Source organism: Rhipicephalus microplus, unplaced genomic scaffold, assembly GCF_043290135.1.
Source record: "Rhipicephalus microplus isolate Deutch F79 unplaced genomic scaffold, USDA_Rmic scaffold_42, whole genome shotgun sequence".
In the NCBI taxonomy this organism is placed as follows: domain Eukaryota; kingdom Metazoa; phylum Arthropoda; class Arachnida; order Ixodida; family Ixodidae; genus Rhipicephalus; species Rhipicephalus microplus.
The window spans coordinates 1,040,725-1,064,435 of NW_027464615.1; the positions used below are offsets into that span (position 1 = coordinate 1,040,725).

The 23,711-nt window shown below is 45.4% G+C and overlaps 1 protein-coding gene across 1 annotated transcript in view; it reads right to left on the reverse strand.

The window, feature by feature from the left end:
* Window positions 1-8,096: 8,096 nt before the first annotated feature.
* The window catches only part of LOC142787020 (uncharacterized), a 34,805-nt gene continuing 19,190 nt past the window's right edge, over window positions 8,097-23,711 (reverse strand). Inside the window, exons 6-8 of the mRNA XM_075884641.1 lie at window positions 20,670-20,846; window positions 19,883-20,002; window positions 8,097-12,748 (exon numbers count right to left, since the gene is read on the reverse strand). Coding sequence (XP_075740756.1) covers window positions 9,023-12,748; window positions 19,883-20,002; window positions 20,670-20,846 — 4,023 coding nt within the window. The 3' untranslated portion in view covers window positions 8,097-9,022. The remainder of the gene's footprint in view (window positions 12,749-19,882; window positions 20,003-20,669; window positions 20,847-23,711) is intronic.

The window sequence follows — 23,711 nt, forward strand, 5'->3', positions numbered from 1 at the left end:
CGTGACGCGGTGTGCATGCTCGCTGGTGTTAATTTCGTTGCGTCACGCCGGCGTTGCCATGCGAGGCGCCGGTCCTGCCATATAGTCGAAGGTGCTCGCCACGCTGCGTTGCTTTGACGCATGCGCGTTTCGGGGCGTCCGGCGTACTTTCGTCACCAAAAGAGGGAGACGCAGTGTTGTCAGGGTAACGTATTGGCGCGAAAGGCAGCCTGTCGCATTTCGCGCCAGTTGCCATCAGGCCACGCCGGCGGACGCATATCATCGATTCCCACTGTTCGTGGGATCTGCCAATTTTTTTTCTCTGTCGATGTCTATTCTTGCCCCGCCACACTACCAGATCTTCCTGCACCTATAGTAGTTTCGTATGGCTTCCGTGATTGGAGAAACATTGTCCAACACGCCACGTCATCAGCTGCCACGCACTTCATGGGATGACTCCATTATGGTTGCCATCACGTGAGGTCACAAGTACTGGCTGTTTAAGACGTCACGATGAGGTGATTCGGCTACGTCATCACTAGATGATTTTTGCATCAAACATGTTGATGCCACCGCCGTGACATGTGCTTAGAAAAAAGTCGCAGCATACGCACGAGCGAATGATGATGAGTGGGACGTAGCGCCCGTCTCTCCGTGCGTCCATCTCATCGTGCTTCTGTCCATCCATGCGTCCACACATCCGTAGTTTGTCCATACTTCCGTCCGTTCATTCGTCTCTGTCTGTGTCTATCGGCGCATCCGTCTGTCTGTCCATCCATACTTCCGTCCGTCCCTGCTTCTATCAGCCCATTCGTCCACGAGTCCATCCGTCCGTCCATGGTTCCATCCGGGCTTCCATTCGTTCTTCTGTCCACGCGTATATCCGTCGGTTTGCCCATCCGTGCCTCTGCCCGTCCATTCGTGCTTCTGTGCGCCCACCCGTCCGTCCATGTGGCCGTCCATCTGTCTGTCTCTCTGTCAGTTCATTCGTCCGTCCGTCCATCCAGCCATCTGTCTGTCTGTCTGTCTGTCTGTCTGTCTGTCTGTCTGTCTGTCTGTCTGTCTGTCTGTCTGTCTGTCTGTCTGTCTGTCTGTCTGTCTGTCACTCAAACTAGGCTACCTTCTGAGTGAATCATACAACTAAGTGGTTATGAACCGGTCACAAAAGACATGCATAGACATGCCCACGGCTCTATAACAGCTTCGCCCTTAAAAGGGTTAACGATTCAGAAGATTTCTCACTCTACTACGGGAGGGCAAGAAGCCGTCCAAAGTGATGTCGTTGTGTTTAGAAGTGTACAACGACCTTGAGTACTTAGTACTATAGACTAGGGAGAACAGAGAGCACCATTGACTACATGACCACGGTGATGTGTTAAGATAAAGTGATTAACAATGTAGAGTACTTTGTAGTTTACTATGGGAGAGCATAAAGCGGTCCCTTGGGCCTCTGAATCATTACATCAGCAGTCGTGTTTAGAAAAATCTGCCACCGGCACTACCTTGGAGGTAAAGATGCAGTGTATTGTGAATAGTTGTGCAGCACGAGAAGTTGCCTTTTTTCAATCGGAAGATGTACAAGAAGTGCTCTAATGGAATGTGAAGCTCACGGAAGGCTTTACTTTCTCTCATGGTAGAGTACCAAGTACTCTAAATTGTTGAAATGTGCAGATCCCACGTACTGTGGGGATCGACGGTATGCGAAGCACGAATGAAGGTGGTTGATATGTCACTTTAAAATAAACACAACCTTACTAGGTGGACGTAAGTTATGCCGTACAAAACTTCCATTCCATGATTATCATGTTCTGAATGCGCCATTTGCCTTCTTCATCCATTCACGCCACTTAATACCTAATTTCGGATATGTGGAACTAGCGAAACGGCCGCGAGCATGCTATGAGCGCAGGGGGTAATTATGCTTCACATGACACGCATACTATGATTATCATGTTTAGATGTGTCATTTACGTTCGTAGTGTTTCGAAGTCACGTGATACCGAATTCGCTATATGTGGAGCTAGCGAAATGGCCGCGAGCGTATCATGAGCGTGGCTTGTAGTCGTGTTCTTACACTCATCTCATGATTATCATGTTTGCACCGGTCATGTACCTTCGTCATCCATTCACGGCCAATAATACTAAGTTTGGGATATAAGAAGCTAGTGAAAGGACCGTGAATGCATCATGAGTGAGGCGTGTAGTCATGACTAGCCATAACATCATGGCATGATTTCGACGTTAGGGTCTATCGCTTATGCTCACTCAGCAGTCATGTCATACGATACCAGTCTTGAAAACTGTCATGTGAACGAAATCACCGCAAAAGCAGCAAAACCCTGAATTGTAAATCATGAGATTCATGACATACATGTCATGATGTTTGATTGATATGAAGGGTTTAACGTCCCAAAAGCATCATATGATTATGAGAGACGCCGTAGTGGAGGGCTCCGGAAATTTAGACCACCTGGGGTTCTTTAACGTGCACGTGAATCTCAGCACACGGGCCTACAACATTTCCGCCTCCATCGGAAATGCAGCCACCGCAGCCGGGATTCAATCCCGCGACCTGCGGGTCAGCAGCTGAGTACCTTAGCCACTAGACCACCACGGCGGGGCCATGTCATGATGTTAATGTTGGACTAAACAAATGTGTTCTTCATACAGTCATGTTATACCATACCAAATTTGGTATCGATACCATTGTCGAAACAACCAGGAAAGCTGAAAGTTGTAGGTGGCTAGATAGATAGATAGATAGATAGATAGATAGATAGATAGATAGAGAGATAGATAGATAGATAGATAGATAGATGCACTCAAAGTCGCCGAAGTTCGCCAAGAAATGCTTCGCATTTATAATGTGTTGAGGATTTAGGTTGGTACTTTACTTTAGGAGTACTTGATACTATTTGGCACTTTTACTATAGGAGGGCGGAAAGCCATCCCGTGGGCTTCATGACGCCGTGTCGCACATCGTGTTTAGAAAACAAGTGTTTTAGGATTTCGAGTAGTTCATAGTCAACTATGGGAGAGCAGGGAGCTGTCCCGAATTGCGGTGTTGTTTGCGGAGGGTTTTTCTCGCACGAAATTCTTTGTGTTAGAGAAAATTTATTCTCACAGACAGTACATCGTGACTCTTAACAGTGAAACTTTTCAAGGTCCTCGCCTTTTACTCACTACTGAACACATGCAATAGCCGCCAGATAAAGGCCATCAAAGCCCATGTTTTGCAAAATTTTTTTTAAAGAAACATTTACCTAATTTGCGCACTCCTCTATGTCAGCTCTACATCATGACCTGCTGAAGACCTTTAATGCGCTACGACAAAAAAAAAATCAGTGAAGGCTGGATAAAGCATTGCTTTCCAAATTTTTGTACTGTGGGTACAACGCAGTGATAGAGTTTGAATATACACGTATTCACTCTAATGATGCTTCTGGAGCACGAGGGCATGGGTTGGAATTCCGGCAAAGGGAATACATCTTTATTGTTTTATTCATTTGTGACGAAGACATCACGGGTTTGACGAGCCGCTCATGGCAATGGAAGCAGCGCAGTAGTTCGGCCACAGAAAACTACTGGAGTGGCCGCTTTTCATAGAAGTAAGTTTCTTATGGACATAATGTATTAAATTGTACAGCGCAGAATACAGGACGAAAGACGCGGCGCACGCGGACAGCGCTGACTCTCTCGTGTGTTCTCCGCATTTAGTCCGGTGTTCAGCGCTGCATTATTTATTATATTATGAATCAAGACCAACACGCCCGATTTTCCATTCCACTGTCTACAAATTGGCATGTTATGCGAAGTAAGGCTTGCAGACAACTCTTTAGCATCCAATCTAGCGTAACGCAACAAAGCACTTGCATGAAGAAACGCGGCCGCTGCAGCAAGCCTAGAGACCTTGCTCAGGGAAGGTATTCGCGCGAAAGAAAGACAGGAGGCGGACAAGCGGAAACTAACAACTGATTTTACTCGAAACACACACACACACACACACACACACACACACACACACACACACACACACACACACACACACACACACACACACACACACACACACACACACACACACACACGCACGCACACGCACACGCACGCACACGCACACGCACGCACACGCACACGCACACGCACACACACACAGACACACATATATATCTATATCTATATGTGTGTGCGTGTGCGTGTGTGTGTGTGTGTGTGTGTGTGTGTGTGTGTGCAAAGTTCCAGTCGAGTGCTCTAGTGGCAAGGTACTCGGCTGCTGACTCGCAGGTCACGGGATCGAATCCCGGCTGCGGCGGCTGCATTTTCGATGGAGGCGAAAATGCTGTAGGCTCGGGTGCTCAGATTTGGGCGCATGTTAAAGAACCCCAGGTGGTCCAAATTTCCGGAGCCCTCCGATACGGCGTCTCTCATAATCATATGGCGGTTTTGGGACGTTAAACCGAACATATCAATGAAATCAAAGTCACAGTCATGAGTCACATTAGCAGATAATAAATTCTATTTGAAGCAGGTGCTCAAGTACTTGTGTGTTGTCTGTCACTTCAAGGAAAAACTGATCGGTGGGAGTACATCATGTACAAAAGTACATGAGCCGTCTCGTAGTCGCTGTCAAGCCGTGTGCTTTGAGAACAATATACGAATTTACAGCACAATACATTGTACCATAGTCGCTCGATAAAAAAAAAAGAGGGGGGGGGGGGGGGGGCTTGCGTCACGCTGGAACACATGTGCACAAGTGGGAACGCTGTGTTGACAGTTTCGTCCACGTTGGCGTCAGTAGACGTAGTGCTACGTGGCTTTAGAACGAATGTTGTGCGCCTGCCATGTATATGAACAAGAGCCGTATTTAGATGGTTTCCGATTTCACGATGACTCCTCCCACGCTAATGTAAAAACATTCGCAAAGCTTACACTGAGCCGTGTAAGGCTTGAAACAGCAAAGCTGGACGATTGTGGAGTCTGAGCTGGTTGTTTCTTGTTTCTAAGCTTTAGCTACGCAAGAGGGTTGCTTCTAAGTTGATTTTAGGTCGTCGCTAGCCTTCAGCTAAGCCATTCCATAATGTTTCCTAAAAAAAAAACTAGAGAGAACTCTGGAACTGAGATTGTTCAGGTACCACGGGAATGGTGGGTAGCACATCGATTGGCCTAGTCTTCGTGCTTGTGGCTTCGAAAGCTTTTGCGGCTTTGTTTGTTGCTGTGTTTTGCTTTTGTTGTGAATGGAAGAGTGAACGATCGGGAACTTCGTGACCTGATTTGAATTGGTGAGCCTAAAAGGTCAAGGAGATGAAGTGCAATTGCAGAACATTTGCCAATTTTTTGCATTTTTCCGACAGTGACTCGATAAAATTTTCTGAAACTTTGTATGCTGTCTGTAGCAGCCACAGATGGCAATTAACTTTTTTTTTATCTATTACAAGCTACGCAGGAAAAAGGAGACGCCTTCAATATTCATGACATCACGTTGTTTGGTTCCGTCGCGTTGCGGTAAGAGTGACGTTTTCAGTTTTGTGAAATTCTACTTTACTAATGCGCAAAAAAAATCGCCTTTCTCTCTTGTGTCCTATTAAGTAATCCAGTAACACGGGGAGAAGATGAGCAGTATCTGTAATGGAATTTAGCTACGAAGTAAGGCTACGAGATTAAACGCTAGTTTCACTCCGGTGCTCACTTTTGTTTTTAACCTCACTGGCTTTCTCAAGTTCGGATCAAGATGGCATATGGCCGGCTTCAATTTCGGAACGTAATTTCCCCTGAACAATTTATGAAAGCCTATTCAGTCTTTTCGTCATCCCCCCTTCCTCCTTTCTTCTGGCGTCAACGTTTAGCACTCGGCGTTAGGAGTTACGAGTTGGCAGTGAAAAACGGCGAGAAGCCTATGGCGCACTGTCATGGTGTCTTAGACTTACATGGCGCCGGCACTCCTCAAGGTGTCGTGTAGATTCATTGGTAGCATTCACCGGAGCCGAGGCTGCCAGGCGAAGAACGTTCGTTTCTGACCCCGGCAAACGGCAGTCCTTTCTCTTCTCAGCCTTTCCTACAGCGCGTGGCGTACAGCTCGTGCCCCAAGGTGACTTCTTTCTTGTCGGTGGCACTCGAAGGTTAAGGATGCTCAAAGCGACCACTCACTGAATCAATAAGTTTGTTCTGCCCAGAGGAGGCGATGACCCCCTAAGAGGCCTTTTAGAAACAAATTGGCCGGGTGGTTGGGTCGTTTTAAACAGACATCAAAGTGAGAGCCTTTCACCTTTCTAGCGCTTTTGTCGAAGCCTTGCTTGAATGTTTTGTTTTGTTTTGTTGCCTAAAATATCTTGGCACATACCCACAAGGGGGACTGGCCGCACTGTACCCGATAAAGAATGTTTACCTTGTGCTTCTCTGAACCCATTACTTGAGTTTATTTTCTTTCTTTTAATATAAATAGAATGTATGCATAATATCACGTTAACGTTGTTGATTTTGGGATGACAGGAAAACATCTTAAACAGAGAAAATTGCCCAAAGCATTTTTCTCTAATACGCACTTCGATGTTTCATTGCTTGGTGCAAAAGTTACAGTAAGATTAAGGTACTCACAAATACATTAGTAACACAAGAATTTCATGCTGCCTCGTCTAGAACTTTTTCATATCGTTAGACACGTCAAGTATAGTGAGCCAGCTGGGCAGATCTGGCTGCGCTCCGAAAATTTCTCTAATTCGCACAACGTGGTTAATGAAACAATCTATCCAACATTTTACATGAAGGTCCGTGTGGCGTACCACCTGAAATTGCGTTTTCCGCACTCCACAGAGACACAGAGTCATTATCACATCATACGAAACTTCTATTGGCGCGAACTTTACGACATAAGGATGCAGATCCAGCTCTTTTTTTTAGAATGCTAATGCACGCTGCAGTAAAATACCGCGTCCCAGCAGTATAGAAAGGCATGTTCGTAGTTTTTTCGTTTATGGCATAGCAGGCAATCGGTTGTCCAAGCAACAAAAAAAGTATTTTACCCAAAGCCCTGCGTTTACAAACAAAATGTTTCGTATGGGATATGAAGAAGAACTAAAACGCGGCTATCACGATGACATCTCTAAAGCTATAGTTATGGACAACAACACGTTTTTGCAGATGTCACTCCAAGTTTTCAAGAAGAACAATTCTGGTGTCTCCACCACTCACTCAAGCAGTCTGCCCGATTTCGCCCTATATTTCGCGCCAAAAACTGGCAATCACATCTAACACTACAAAAGTGCGTCTTCAGCGGTCGCAAGTGTCGTGAATAGGGATGGTGTTTTAGATGGACTAGATTTGTCGCTGGAAAAAGGGTCACATTTCACCGGAGTAATGCTTTGGCGTCTGTGATGAGAGGCTTTTCTTAGAAGTTCACCACGTTCTGGTGCTCAAGTACACTGAAAGCATTTTAAAACCAATCTGCTGAGTTACTCGCAGCGTGACGACCACTTGGCGTGGTTATAAATGCACCAAACTATACTTTCTCATTTTACGGCGGAATGGTGTGTATGGCCAGGTAATACCGAAATTCGTCCGTCCTGTACACGCAAAAACTCCTAACGGGTGAGTGTCACAGAAATTGGTGAAACCCCACTACTGACCACTGTCCACTAAAAGTAACAAGACACCAAATGCATTGCTAATTAATTAGGAGTGCATTTGAGGCCTGTGTACTTAAGGATTTAGGTGCTGGGTAAAGAACTTGAGGTAATTGAAATTTCCGTAGTCCTCCACTACGGCGTCTGTCATAATAATATGATGGTGTTGGGACTTTAAAGCCCCCAAAATTATTAAATAGGCATGGACGACGACTCCTTCCAGGGTATGCGTTCATGAGGACTATTTCATGTATGAGAGGGACAGTTTTCCTAAAGATAAACAGAATGAATGAAATGAACCTGATTTTGACCAGGCTCGTTGCACTTCCGCCCTAACGTGGGTGACCTCCTCTGAAGAAACTTTGATAACAAATTTTTGTACCCCTTTGCTTGCAGCTCGGTGCGTCTCAAACTACAAATCTTCTGCGCACCATCAAAGCAACCGAGTAGATGAAAGCAATGAGCTCTTGAGTGTACACAATGTCACGTTTGTACAAGGAGTCCTACTGAACTAACGCGCTTTATTGCACACTCATTGTATGTAGCGCATGCACGGAAGCTCCCGGAAAGAACAGTGAAAAAAAAAAAGAACGCTGCCGTTCACAAAACACCTGCTATTGGATGTGCACATCAATCACGTGTGTTCAGGTGTCTCGCGTTTTGTTGATCTTTTATACCGCAATAGTTACTTCTTCCCAACTGATATGAAGTTGTCGCTCTTAAAACCTTTATGTCACAAGAGAATTATTGTCAGTTTGAATCGGGCAGTGGCCCGCATAAGGCCTTTAAAAAGGCTCCAAGTTCTGCAGAAAAAGGGTTTACACATCGTGCACAACCTAGCCACAGATCATCCTTTCGCTCAACTCTCTCAAGCTGCTGACATCCCAACGGTTTTGAAAACTTGCAACTTGCGCCTTGTTCTTCGCTATCAGTATGAAATAAAGAAGAATATTTCGATGCTGGCCGATTTAGCAGAGTTAGCTTAATATTTTCCTTTGCATCCCTTGCAGTTAGTGAAAAGGTTCGAAACCTTAACACCACGCACAAACTACGGGGCCCAGATGCTACGAATAACATTGCCCTTTGTATTAAACCTTTCATCGCAAAATGGTTGTGTACTGTTTCTTCTTGCAGGCCGGCGCTGCATGCTTTATTCGTGAGATGACTAAAATGTCAGTTTTGAAATTTTTCTTTGATATAGTAGTCGCCTTTTTTTAATAGCATGTACGTGGTGTCTTGTTTTGGTCACAATGTGTATGAATAACGTAAGCTTTTTGTCATTTTGTTTGCGTACGCCAGTTTTTGTGTGCTATCACTTCTTGCTGAGCTCTAACCGGCTGGGAAGCCTAGTCAAGCTCGTAGGAGCTTTTTCTTTCTATGCCTTTACTTGCTGAAGGAGAACATAAAACGATTCATTAATTGATTGATTAAATGCACTCGGGCCTGTTGGCAAGTGCCGACCAGTTGCATATTTGCCTTTGGATATCGAAAATGGTGCCTTGCGGGCAGTCTTGTAAAAATGACCTCGAATGACTGCATTGATAGAACTTGGTGCAATCTGAGTCGTGAGGCAGAAGTTTGTTGTCTTCAGCACCTTTGCAAACACCACCTTCGTTTGTCCTAGCTACCGTTGCAGGCGTTGCATGATCCGCTAGCGCCGTAGGTGAAGCAGGTGGAGGTGACGAAGGGACGGCTTTGAATGTTGCTGACTTCAATGACGCGGTATGTTGGGTAGACGACGTAGTGACTTTGGGCATTGGATACTTCGATGACGCCGTGGATTCAGCAGAAAACGTTTCTGCCATGGTTGTTGAAATAGACGTCATAGGTTGTGCGGACGATGATTTTGCTTTGGTAATCGTAGAGGTGGACGGCATCGTAAGTGACGCAGGTGAAGTCTCACCTTTAGCTGTTGGAGGATCCGATATCGTCGTGGGCTGTCTGGACAATGCCTCTGATGTTGCCGTTGGAACTGACGGTGTCCAAGGTTGGGCAGAGGACGCTTTTTCTTTGGTCATCGGAGTAGACAGCGTCGCAAGTGGCGCAAGTGACGTCTCACTTCTCGCGGTCGGTGGATCTGAAGTCGTCGTAGGCTGCACGGATGAAGCATCTGCTGTAGTCGTTGGAACAGATTGCGTCATAGGTTGGCCAGACAACGCTTTTACCTTGGTCACCGGAGTGAAGAACACTGTAAGTGGCGCAGGTGACGTCTCAGTTTTAACTGTCGGAGGATCCGATGTCGTCGCAGGTTGGACGGACGATGCCTCTGCAGTAGTCGTTAGAACAGCTGGTGTCATAGGTTGGGCAGAAGATGCTTTAACTTTGGTCATCGGAGTGGAAAGCGTCGTAAGTGGCGCAGGAGACGTCTCACCTTTAGCTGTTGGAGGATCTGATGTCGTCGTAGGTTGGATGGACGATGCCTCTACAGTAGTTGTTGGAACAGCTGGTGTCATAGGTTGGGCAGAAGATGCTTTAACTTTGGTCATAGGAGTGGAAAGCGTCGTAAGTGGCGCAGGAGACGTCTCATTTTTAGCTGTGGGAGGATCTAGTGTCGTCGTAGGTTCGACAGACGATGCATCTCCTGTAGTGATTAGAACAGGTGATGTCATAGGTTGGACAGTGGACGCTTTTACCTTGCTCATGGGAGTGGACAGCGTAGTAGGTGGCACATCTGATGTCTCACTTTTAGCTGTAGGAGTGTCCGACGTCTTCGTAGGCTGAACAGATGACGTCCCTGCTGTAGTCGTTAGAACAGGTGGCGTCATGGGTTGGACAGTGGACGCTTTTACTTTGCTCATGGGAGTGGACAGCGTAGTAGGTGGCGCATCTGATGTCTCACTTTTAGCTGTAGGAGTGTCCGACGTCTTCGTAGGCTGAACAGATGACGTCCCTGCTGTAGTCGTTAGAACAGGTGGCGTCATGGGTTGGACAGTGGACGCTTTTACTTTGCTCATGGGAGTGGACAGCGTAGTAGGTGGCACATCTGACGTCTCACTTTTAGCTGTAGGAGTATCCGACGTCTTCGTAGGCTGAACAGATGACGTCCCTGCTGTAGTCGTTCGAACAGGTGGCGTCGTAGGTTGGGCAGTGGACGCTTTTACTTTACTTATGGAAGTGGACAGCGTAGTAAGTGGCGCATCTGACGTCTGACTTTGAGTTGTAAGAGCATCTGATGTCATCGTAGGCTGGACGGATGACGCCCCTGCCGTAGTCGTTGGAACAGATGGTGGCATAGGTTGCGCAGACGTTTCTTCTTCGTTCATCGAAAGAAAGGGCAGTGTCATGGGTGGCGCAGGTGGTGTATCACCTTGAGCTGTCAGATCTGATGACGTCGTAGGCCGGACAGGCGATGCCTCTGCAGTGGTTGATAGAACAGATGACATCAAGGTTTGTTGAGACGACGCTTGTGTTTTGATTACTGAAGAATCGCGAATAGTCGTGGGTGGCGCAAGCGACATTTCATCTGTGGGTGCTGGAAGAGCAGGTGGCTTTCTAAGTGAGGCAGGCGATGTGACAGATTGTGGAAGGAGCTCCTGGAATATATCTCCAATTAATTTCAACGCACTATGCTTTGGGTCTGTGCTTTTGTGAGTAACCGTGGTCGGTTGCGCTGTTGGTGACACTACTTGAGTCAAAGTACTCTGTACATCAGGCGTGCTCTGATACTTCGTAGTTTCGCGTTTATCTGTTGGAGGAGCCGACGACGAGGTGGGCATCACAGGTGATGTGACGGATGGTGGGAAAAGTTCCTGGAATATACTTCCAATTAGATTCCAGGCACTGTTCTGCGGGCCGGAGCTTTTATCAGTTGCCGTTGTCGCTTGCTCTGTTGGTGACACTGCTTGAATCGTAGTACTTACTTCTGGTGCGTTTTGAGACGTCGTTTCTAGGCCTTTTGGAGTTGCAGGAGTTGAAGGGGTCGAAGTCGTAGGCGGGGCAGAAGACGTGACGGACTGCAGGAAGAACTTCTGGAATATATTTCCAATTATATTCCAAGCACTATTCTGCGGGCCTGGGCTTTTACCAGTAGTCGGGGTCGGTTGCGCTGCCAGTGATGTTTGCGTATGAGGACCTTGAATTTCCAGTGTGTTTTGAGGCTCCATCGCTCCGCTTTTATATGTTGGAGGAGCCAATGTCATTGCCGATGTGGAGGACGTCGTGACGGATGGCGGGAAGAGTTCCTGGAATATACTTCCAATTAGATTCCAGGCACTGTTCTGCGGGCCTGACCTTTTATCAGTCGCCGCGGTCGCTTGCTCTGTTGTTGATGCTGATTGAATCGTAGTACTGTGAACTTCCGGAGTATTTTGAGACTTCATTGTTTGGCCTTTGGGTTTTGCAGGAGCCGACGAGGTCGAAGTCGTAAGCGGGGCAGGAGACGAGACGAACTGCGGGAAAAGCTTCTGGTATATACTTCCAATAATATTCCAAGCACTATTCGGCGGGCCTGGGCTCTCATCAGTGGCCGTGGTCGGTCGCGCTGTCAGCGATGCTGTTTGCGTTGGAGGACCTTGAACTTTTGGTGTGTTTTGAGGCTCCGTGCTTTTAGGTGTTGGAGGAGCCGATGTTATTGTCGCGGAGGAAGGTGTCGTGACTGATGGAGGGAAGAGTTTCTGGAATATACTTCCTAGTATGTTCCAGGCACTACTCGGCGGAGCAGTGGTTTTATCGGTTGCTGCGGTAAGTTTTGCTGGAGTTGGTGTTGCTTGTTTAGGAGTACTGTGGGCTTCCGGCAATTTTCGGGCTGTGAAATCTTCAGATGACGACGACGCTATTGGGGTCGTTGACAACTTGCCTTCTTGGGCCGGAATATGTGGCACAAAAGGAGTATGCAAGCGTAAATTTTCGATCGTAGGCCTGTTTTGCAGCTCACCTTGAGCTTCGCTACTGGTCTGTGATGGCGTCGTATTGCGCTCGGCGCTGAACGTCGAACCTGATGGGAGTTCAGTGGTGGCATGCTTTTCTTCTATCTCCTTCCACCATGTCGTGTTTGGTGGGTTGAAGTAAAAGTGCACGTAATATTCGGTGATGTCCAAGGTTGAACGAAGCGCCTTCAAGAGGAACGACTTTTCCTTGCAGTCACCCTTGTAGTCGCCCAGGTCCACTGACCTTACCGCTGCACCGTGATACTGCCGTCCCATCACCATTCTGGCCTGCACAAAAACGTAACATTTGTTTAGTTTTGATGTGTGAGCTACAGTAAAAAAGGAACTTGGAATCACGAGTTTGGTCGCACTGTCCCACTTACAATAGGAACGTTATTTGTGCCACCTGAAGTTTGTTTCAGAAAGTGACATATTACATGAGAGTCGAGACCAAAGGAGTAAAACGTAGGTAGTTTCGTTAAGAATATCAGGCTAGCACGTATACACGTTGGCAGTGCTAGCCGTTATACAGGGATCAGTGATTCCCATCACACGCTTTTAAAGTCGGTGAACTATAGCTGTGATGGTCGGTATGCTAAAAGTATCACTAACGGAATAACAAATACCTGCAAAGCGTACTGTGTCGCTATAGTGCACAACCTATAAAAGAAGTGTGCCAGCCGCATACGCGGCCGTATCTAATACTAAGAGCAGTCTTTTTAAAGACGATAGTTTTTCTTAGGGTACTTCGACAAAAATATTTTGGTCTGTCTGTCTGCAGATTTGTCTGTTTGTCTATCGTAACGATACCCCTTAAGGCACTAAACGATACCCGAAGCAGCCAACCCCATCGCAGCACCCACCAATATTACTTAAGTTTCAGCGTTCATACTTGTGCGATTATCAATTAAGAAGCAGATATTGCGCATATCTGAGGCACCATAACAACAGGACAATATTTTGTGTGTGTGTCTTTATACTAGAGAAGGCCTACAGAAGTAACTCTAAGGACCATAGGTAAAGTTTATCACGCTGGCTTGACAATACAACGCGATGCTCAAACAGGCAAATGTTTCAAACGCTTTGCTAAAACGACATGGTGGTGGCACCTGCCCCTCGCTTTGCGTTGGACTCCTCATAGCCTCCGAAACGGGTGCGCACGCCTTCCTTCCTTTTTGATGATAACTGCCAGATAGCGCTCGTGTCTAACATGCCTCGATGCGCTCGCTCACCTTCACTGCACGGGCCAAGACTAGAGATATCTAAAGCAGTGCCTCCAGAACACAATTCCGCGATTTTCTCACGCATAACATCAAATAAACGTTTTGTTCACTCTCTCCAGACGCAAGACTATCGTCTTTCGACGACATTTGCATTGAAACATGCTGATACGGAGCCATTTTTTTTTTCAGCGAGAATAACTATATCACTCTATATTTGGCTTGAATTTGTATGAGGAGCATCTCCTGCTCGCGGGTATGTCACGCGTCCGTAGCCCGCACTCAAACTACGCATGCTCGACTCTTCTCACTCCCTCTCCCTCACAGCTGCACGTTACTCTGCCCACTTCTCTGTTACTGCCTGCTTGTGCTCGCTCCCCCATCGTGCATGGGCGTCCTCCCCCCTCTCTCGCCTCTCCTACGTTCCACCCAACGTTACTAGATAGCTTCAGTTGTAAAACTCTCCCCATGCGCCGTGCGCCGCCGGCGTCTCCGTTTCTCGGCGTGCCGCGAGAGGGCGGGACCGCCGCATTTTGCTCTACCCGGCCGCTGCTCATCGCGTGCAACGGCGCTTCTCCCAACGCCGCTTCGGCCTTCTCATGACGCACGATAACATCAAAGATTACCCGCTACCCGTCAAGTTGTCCGCGTCCAGACTACATCTAGGCCAGAGTACTTTCCAGTAGCTGCTCAGGATCGCTTAATGTGGGGCAGAAAAGCCGTCCGTTACGGCTCATTGCATTGCTTTCTACAACAGGTCAGCCGAAGCGCATCGCAGTTTGCGCGCGCTTGCGTTGGCTGCTCGCCGGCAGTCAACCACGAGCGTGAACGGTCTGCCGCAAGCTGGTAGCATGGAATAAGCCTCCGTTAAAACTTATTTTGATTGTCCGAATTTTTTAAAAAATCACGAAACCGCTCATTTTGTTTCCAGCCAAAGAAGCAATGTCACCATTGGAGCTACGTCATTTAGTGGCTCTAGTAATTATGGCCACTCGAAGACGAAACTTCCCAATTGTCTCGACGTCCTTTTTGGAATAGTACCTTTTCCATGTCTTGCCCTGACAACAGTTAGCTTTACGAAACGCCACCAAGAAGCGACATTTCTGCAAAAGGCGAAATAGCTTTAATTGAAAGAATTATTGAGTCAATTAACTGACGAAGTTAAACCAGCTTACATGTCAATAAGCATAATGTTCTTTTCAGCAATTTATTGGTTTTCACAGTGCACACTTTACGGCAGACACAAAGTAGAAAAATATATGCAACGTTTTTTTTTTAAATTTACAATCAACTCCACACTTTTTTTGCTTGAGGTGAATATTGCTACAATATACCAAAGCATGTTAAGAGAAACAAAGTAAGTAATGAATAGATACATGCAAGCATTTTTATTTACAAATCAACTCCACATCTTTTTTGCTTACGGTGAATATGGCTACCAAATACGAAACCATGTTGACAGAAAAAAAAGTAATGAATAGATACATGTATGCAAGGTCTTTTTTTCATTTACAACAAACTCTACAACTTTGCCAGCGTGCTTACAGCAGCTTAGCGCGTTTGCGCGCCGACTTGACCTGTACATTCAAGGCACGCTCTCGCTGAAGGAATCTGGAATAGAAATGCATGCGCGTCACCAAAAAAAAAAAAAAAAAGCTCCTTATCCGGTGAAAGCTCCTTATCCGCACGCGGGATGGCCTTATTCCAAAGGGTGCGAAGCGTCGCATCTTTGGGAGCCGAGAAGAAGTGCCTGTCCGTGTTGTTCTTGTTGCTGCTGTAGCCACTGGTACACCCGGGAACGAAGCAGGTCGGCATTGTCGGCCTCAGCCTCACATGCAGAGGCCCACAGCAATGAAATACAGTCGCTGGAAAATCACTAAATGTGCCACTCGAACGGCATCGCTCATTCAGCACTTCTGAAAACGACCGCGCGAACAAGAAACGCCGGAGACCGGGGCACCGAATGCGCCGGCTACTGCGGCGCATAAGCGAAACCGCCTGCGAGCGCCCCGGCAACCGAGCCGGTTGCGACTGCAGCGCCACAGAGAGAAAGATCGGTGGCGGTTCCGGGCAGCGCCGGCCAGTTTTACAACTGAAAATAATCTAGTAACGTTGGTTCCACCTATCTTGCCTCCCAACGTCGACGCAGTGAGTGTCTGCCAGCGTCTGCCAAACTACGCTCGCTACGCCCTCTCCTCTAGGAATTCCTCCCCGTGGTGTCTCGCAAAGCCGCGGGAAAGCAGTTTCTTCAATAAATCGACCGTTCGCGATACACAACCGCAATGTTCCGCATCACCCCATGGTCCGCTTCGTGAAGATAGTGTAGTTTTTGTTGTATTTTGGTTTGAGTGATTTACAGAGACTCAGAACTGAAGCGAGAAAGTTTAGGCATGCTTGGCTACTTTTTTGCAGCTTGCGTCTTGTCGTAACGAGAGACCCGACTGAAGTATTCACAGCTCTGCTCGAGGGCGGTACATTTCGGACATTTTGATGGAGCCGTTTGTTCACGGTGAGCACAACGGAAAAGATATAGACCTTCTTGTGCGACCAGCACACTTAAAATTACACTCAATTGTGTTATGGCATTGCGAAACAGGCGTTTTTCTCAGTTCATTCCCGTCAGGACTGCATCGCCTCGGCATGCTTTAGCAGGTTTACGAAAATTTCAGGTGTCACTCTAATGAAGGCGAGACTCTGGCTTTCAGGATGTGCTAGATAAGATTTATTGCCACGAAATTTCGCTTGTAGCATACGCACATCTACTAGGCTGGTCTTCAATTATTGTTAAGAAATGAAGTTAGAAGAGGCTTGGTACACGAGACTAAATCAATAAAGCGTAAATATTCAGCAGACGTCTGTCTGCTTGGGTTATCAGAAACTTTAGGGAAGGGATATTTTTCTCTTTCGCTATTTTACGCCCCAAGCTTTTTGTTTTTCCCAAGCATAGGGTAGCAAAACGGAGTCGTCTTCTGCTTAACCTCCATGTGCTCCCTTTATCTTTCATTCTCTAACTTTAGGAAAGGGAGAAAGTGAGAACCAATATTGATTTTATAATGCTTGACGTTTTACAGCCTGATTGGTTTTTTCTATAGTGGTAAAAAGGGCGTATATATAGGCACTATACGTGTTCTGCTTTACCACCCCTGAAGAAGTTTAACTGTAGGGCTTCTAAACGTTGCGTATAATAAAATTATACTCGATAAATTTTCACCTTTTGTCCTGGGTGGTTATTTGTCTTTCTTTTTCTTACTTGAGAAACAGAAAAGAAGTTTACGCTGCTGATGAATGCGAGGAACTCGAGAATACTAGTGATAAGATAGCCTGCCACGCTAGGGATGCTGAAGTGACCATACTAATAAAGGTCAATGTGATGACGATAGTTATAGTACGAGCGCTAACTTCCAACAGGAAGTTAGCGCTCCTGTTGTCGCCATAAAAAACGAACCTACCACCTCTCCGGGACCAGCTTCGCTATGACTATCTGTAGGGCTTTGCTGCCAAGTAAATGGGCTGGTGTTGCATATATAAAAGGAGCAGATGAATAAAGATAAGCACTAGTGCCGAATACCAGTGGAATAAAATTGCAACGCGAAGCGTCGGGCTCCCGAGCACGTCAAAACGAGAAAAGCTGGCACGATCCGTGCTTTGAACAGGTGATCCACAGAATGCAGTCCATCTTGAAGCTATCATTACTGATCCTGGCTAGATTTAGTTTCTCCAATCATGGGTCCAGTGATAGACGGTATGTGCGGGCACGCTGATCTTACACTCCTAGTGGGACGTGCAGCTTACAAGCTCACGCCTTCAAGACCAGCGACATCCGTTGAACACGGCCAAGCTGCGAGCTGAAGCATGCAGTGCCATTGATCAGGGATGAAACCCACCTTGAATGGCAGTTGCCTCAGCTATCTGTGTGGAATAAGACTTTAATTTCTCATCTTCCTGTTCCTCGTTCAACTATCAGTCACTTTTGCTAGCTTCCCCCGTTGCATCTGTACACTAGTACAGCCTCACTTACAGCTTCAACTGGCTTAACTCCATAGAAAAACATTCAGCCGAAGAGACGTTTTTCACCTCGATAAAGAGTGACTTGCCTTTATGAGGGAATCCTGTGCTCGAAGACTAGGATATTTGAATCTTGTTCTCGAACTCAGTTTCAGTTACATATGTGCCGATATCCCCATACCATTCTAGCGTGCGTCACAGTGGGGAACTCTGGATTAACTTTCACCACGAGGAGCTGTCGATAGCGCTCCTGCATCTACTATGTAGAGCGGTGTTTTAAAATTTCGCTCCCATCGAAATGCGGCTGCCACGGCTACCAATAGAATTCCCTTCCTGCTTCGCAGCGACACACAGGAGCTCCGAAACTACCATATATAGTGTGTAGTTACGTTTATCATTTGTCTGCCTGCGTAACGTCGCAGTGAACTGAGTCGGTCACGGGTGTAGTTGGTGGCCGTGGTACGTATGACAGGGGGATATGCCAAAACTGAAATTCTTATATGATGTTATTAACATAAACCTTCTCTTGTGTGCACGTATTTTGTACGTTTTTTTTCGGTGAAGAACAGCCAATATCAGGACGCAGGAAAACTTCAAGAGAAGGTGGGTAAGTCTGTGTGTAAGTATTGTCTTCTTAGTGTACCTGTAGCTGCGATGAAAATGAAAACAAAAACTTTCACTTATTCCATGAACACTGTTCCAAAATTTGTTCGACAGGAGGTTTAGCAATGGTTAGCGATCTTCGTAAAAAGGTTGGCAATGATTCTTATTATTATCAAGAATGCTTTGCGCGTGACACGTCTATTGGCTCCCCGGAAGGAATGCGCACCCGACCGTAATAGGGCTTTCAGTTCTCTCAGCAATGACTCGAAAAGTAAACATTTGGATTATTCTTCAAGATTTTACTGCTTCAGTCACCAACCGTACACATATTCGCAAGCCCCCAAGCGCATTTTATGAACTTGAAATGCGTAATCACGTCATTGTCATCATTTATGCTGCTAGTGTTTCATGTTAACTATGTATGCTTGCGCTGTTTTTTTTAAAGTGCTGCTCTCGAAGCTGCAGGTGACACGCAGAGCGTCCGTAGGACACCGTCCTTGCCGCTGCTTATCAGCCGGGCCCACCGATGGAGCCAGTCCACGCAGAGGGCGCCCCGAGTTCGCCCGCCGCAGGAGACGAGTACGAGTGACGAAACGACTGCGCTTCTATACCGGTGGTGCCATAGCCAGCTTCGCGCGTTAGCCGTGGTGGTGTTGTTTGCACACCTTTGCGTAATCTGTGACAGGCTGTTGTTTTACTCTCATCTGTGCACGCCAAGGAAAGGCCACATTATTAAGCCCTCGAAATCGACCAGCCTTCCCGTTTCGGGCGGAAACAACTTCCTTCTTGTTCTTTCATAACCAAATGCTCCACCTGGTGTATGTGATGCACACTTTGATAACTAACTAACTAACTAACTAACTAACTAACTAACTAACTAACTAACTAACTAACTAACTAACTAACTAACTAACTAACTAACTAACTAACTAACTAACTAACTAACTAACTAACTAACTAACTAACTAACTAACTAACTAACTATCCAGTTAATGAAACATTTTCTAACTAACTAACTAACTAACTATCCAATTAATGAAACATTTTCTAACTAACTAACTAACTAATAAACTAACAGATAACTAATTAACAAACTAACAGATAACTAATTAACAAACTAACAGATAACTAATTAACAAACTAACTGATAAACTAACAGATAACTAATTAACAAACTAACTAATAAACTAACAGATAACTAATTAACAAACTAACTAATAAACTAACAGATAACTAATTAACAAACTAATTACCATCTGATTAACTGACTAAACATGAACTAATTACCATCTGATTAACCAACTAAACATGAACTAATAATTTACGTTTGACTAATTATTGAATTACTTAGTCAAATAACCATCTAATTAACTCAACAACTAATCACCTAACTAACTTACAAGATAACTCATCACCTAACTCACAAAATAACTAATCACCTAAGTTACAAGATAACTCATCACCTAACTCACAAAATAACTAACTCACAAAATAACTAACTCACAAAATAACTAACTCACAAAATAACTAACTAATTAACTCACAAAATAACTAACTTACAAAATAACTAACCAAATAATTACGGGCCGCTGACCTTACGGCTTATGCTCTCATCATCTTCGTAGGCCACGTACTCGTCACCAAGCTTCAGGAAAGAGCAGGCTTCCTCGCCGAAGCGTTCTCGTCTCCAGCCGCTCTTGATGTGACTGCACACCTGTGGTCGGATAAAGGTAATATTGGTGTTACTGAAAGGATGATCCATTCTTGTACGCCAACTATTCGGCTCGACAGGGTCCGTTAAGCAGATAGTTTCTATTGCACTGCTACTAAGAAAAGGCGGTCACTACAGCGACCTTCTTTTCTTGCGCCGCAGTTCTCTTGCGTTACGCCATATCGATTGCTGGAAGGCGAACTGCTGACCTCGAAATTCCTGTCTATTGAACTCCAAATCGCCATTTGCTGCTTCAACATTGCCGCGAAGCTTTTTATTCCTGGTTTCCCGTAGACCGAAAATATAGCGTCAATGAGCTACAAAGGTATTGTGTATTTTTCGAACACTGGAAGCAGATCAAAGTAAGTGCGACATCTTGGCTGCATGTATCGCAGTGGCTACTTCCCTATGGCGCTTGCCACCGCTGCTTTTCCTTATGATGAGCTTTCTTCTTGTGAACATAAGGTTGCTGCGATTTGATTTCATGGTACTGAGCCTTTGTTTCATATCGCACATTAAATCTAAGTAAATCACAAGGCAGATAAGTCAAAGGAAGGTATAGCAATTTAACTGTTTTCCAACCAACTTCCCGACATCCCTACATACATGAGCAAGGGGAAGCAGGTGCTAACGCGATCCTATTGTTCCTTCGTGTACTTTGTTTACTCACCTCAAAGAACGCGAGGAATCCCTGAAGCTTCGTGTAGGGTCCCGAGTGGCCCGGGTATACGGTGTGATCACCGGAGGGCGCTGCCACAGCGGTGTATGTTCTTCCGGACAGCGGGATCTCGAGCACTATCTTCTCGCGTGGGGCACCTCTCAGTGCTATGAACTCAGCTCGGTCAATCTAGCGGAGAAACGGAAGGAGTAATGACGTGCACCACCATTTCTCAAGCCACGCAAGAATCACGCAATAATATTTGTGGGAAAGGCCGGAAGAAGTAGGCAGAAGTTTGCGATGAAAAAAATCACAAATAGGAAATATGTGCTGCAGCCGATGTTTCGACAAGGGGACTTTTCTTTTTCAAGATTTTTCTTTTTCAAGCATATGAAAAGGACAGTTACACGTGTCGATACGTTGGATCTACATACACGTCCTGTTTACGAATAATATTTGTGGAAATAGATTAGTGTAATAACACGGGTGTTGAATGGTAGAACAGGGATTGTCACAGGGTCGCTGCCGAAATTCATTCATGCCAAATTAAGGTTTGTTCACATTTTTTTTCACGTACGCGATAGCATCACTTGTGCTGTTTACTGCATTCAGAACATTTACTGGGTATGATTCAAAAGTGCAATAGTTACGAACATGTTAGGCGTATACCGCCTGGTTCCGAGTGTGCATACTTAAACTCCAGAATAGAACACGAGATATAGATAACGCATTTCACACAATACTGTTCCAGAATTGCTAGGGAAAGCACAAGGGTGAAAAATAACATTGAAAGATTCAGGAAAAAATGTAAATGAGATTTTTTTTCCTTTCATTGAATAAATACATCAAACCGTGACATACTCACCAGTAGTACCTAAATACAGGCACTGAATTATGGCTCCGTCCAAGCTTGCGGCGTAGGTTAGAGGATAAGAAACATGCTTTCTCCATACGAGGACACTACTGCCAAACTACTTCCGAAAGTATATATTTTTTAACCTGCTCAAATAAAGGAACGACAAAGTGAGGCTCAATACGAGTCATGGTACATGACCATGCAGTGGCGTAGCCAGAAGGGGGGCACCGGACCTTTGTTCCTACCCCACGAAGTTTTTTGGCCGTGGCATACAGAGCAAGTATTGGCCATTTGAAAAGGGTATTCAAACTCTACTGTCCTCCCGTAAAAAAAACAATTATGCCTGCACCCGGTATGCGAGCACATGCTTTTCGCACTGTTTTTAATCGTGATACTGATGGCACGTAACCAGTGCCCTTAACAGAGTTCTATGACAGCTATCCATAGATCACAAGTTAGTCACTTGGGTACCAAGCCTGTAGTCGTGTCCTGTACTAGTGAATTCGTGGGCTATGAGAAACATGAAAAAGTTACGCTGCGAAATGCGTTCTAAGTGAACTGCCTGCGTCGCCAATGTAGTGGTGTGTCTGATTTTTTATCAACACCGCACTTAAAAAGCAGTCAAGAACGAACATTGTTCTATGGTTGCTTGCACAACTTGAATGACTATTTAAGTTCTTCAAAAAAGCTTTGTGCCTCACCTCGTGATGAAAATTCTCTTTTATTGCGACGTCCAGTGAACCTGGACAGTGACACACAATGTGCCATTATATATGTGACACGCTAGAGGCCGTGGAAGCATGTTTGCTCATCCAAACACCACGCGCTTGTATAGCGCTGATGGATGAGAGAATGCTTTCAAGTGGATATAGGCAGTGAAAAAAAAAGAGTTTATGTATACTTGCATCGGTCATGTCCATGGTCCTTGCGACGTTTAGGAGTGCGCCCTTAGGAAATTCGAGACAGTCGCTTGTCTTCACCAATAAATAGTCGACTTCTCTAAAAAGGGAAAGAAAGAAGTATGTTCGAATCTTATGAAGGCACTGGCACCTTTGGACAATATCAATACACTATAAAAACCCTCGAAACTCTATTGAGATATATCTTCCAGGTTTTGTGTTCTTGCAATAAACAATGATAACTAATTGAGAAGAAAACAATACGGCATTGGGTGGGGACCTAACTGTAGAAACAGTGCAATAAGATTACGTAAGTAAACGAAGATTAAATAGCAAATTGAGCACGAATGGTACGTGACTCATTCATATGATTTAAAGCGTTGACACTCATACAAGAACGGCAAACGGGAACCTTTTTTTTGTTAAAATGAGAAATGATTTTATAGGAAGCTCCAAATAATTTGAAGTACACATAAACAGCTTAGAAAGCGTGATCGGATGCTTTTTATAAAATGGTTACGCGTAGAGACAGCCCTGCAGCAGCCGTTCATTCGTTTGTGGAGTAGCGAGCAGCAATAACATCCAGGCGGTCACCGTGTTGTTTCTGTAAGTGTATTGATAAGGCAATGTGCGGATGTATACGCATGAATAGAGAAATCTTTATTAACGCAACTTTGTGAGAAGACTTCTAGACAAAATTATATCATCTCGTCGGCCATCGGCTTAATAGGGCTTGACTATAGTTAGACAACAATTTCGCGATTATCCATAGCAGGTGCAATCAGCGTGAAGTACTTTATCTTCAGGCGAGCCATTGAGTGGTTTAAACTGAGTAAATCACCGGTTTTAGTGTGATCCGGGGCTTCAAATGATGAATGCAGTGGCATAAAAAGCATAGAATGGCTGACGCTGCACACACAATCATTTTTGTGGTGCTACTTTTTCCTGTTTTCAGTGTTTGTGCATTGGGTATAAATCTGCGCGCATTCATCATTACTCACTCCGCCAGCTTCTCGACGTCGAACAGATGATGGGTGGCACTGTCAAAAGCTGGCAGCGTGAACGTGATACTCCAATCTTTTTTGTTATCTTTCAGGCCGTGGTTGATTTGCTGCATGTCACAAGTAAAGAAACGAAAAAGTTAACGTGTAAAAGTATCATTGAAAATCATGATTTATCTTGCCCTTGTTACCACCTAGAAAGAAGTCGAATACCTTGAACAGGGTAGGTTGCTAGAGTAAGTTCAAAACTTTCACTTCAGTTCAAGCTTGCACATTTTCCCTAATGTTGTGTCGTTTT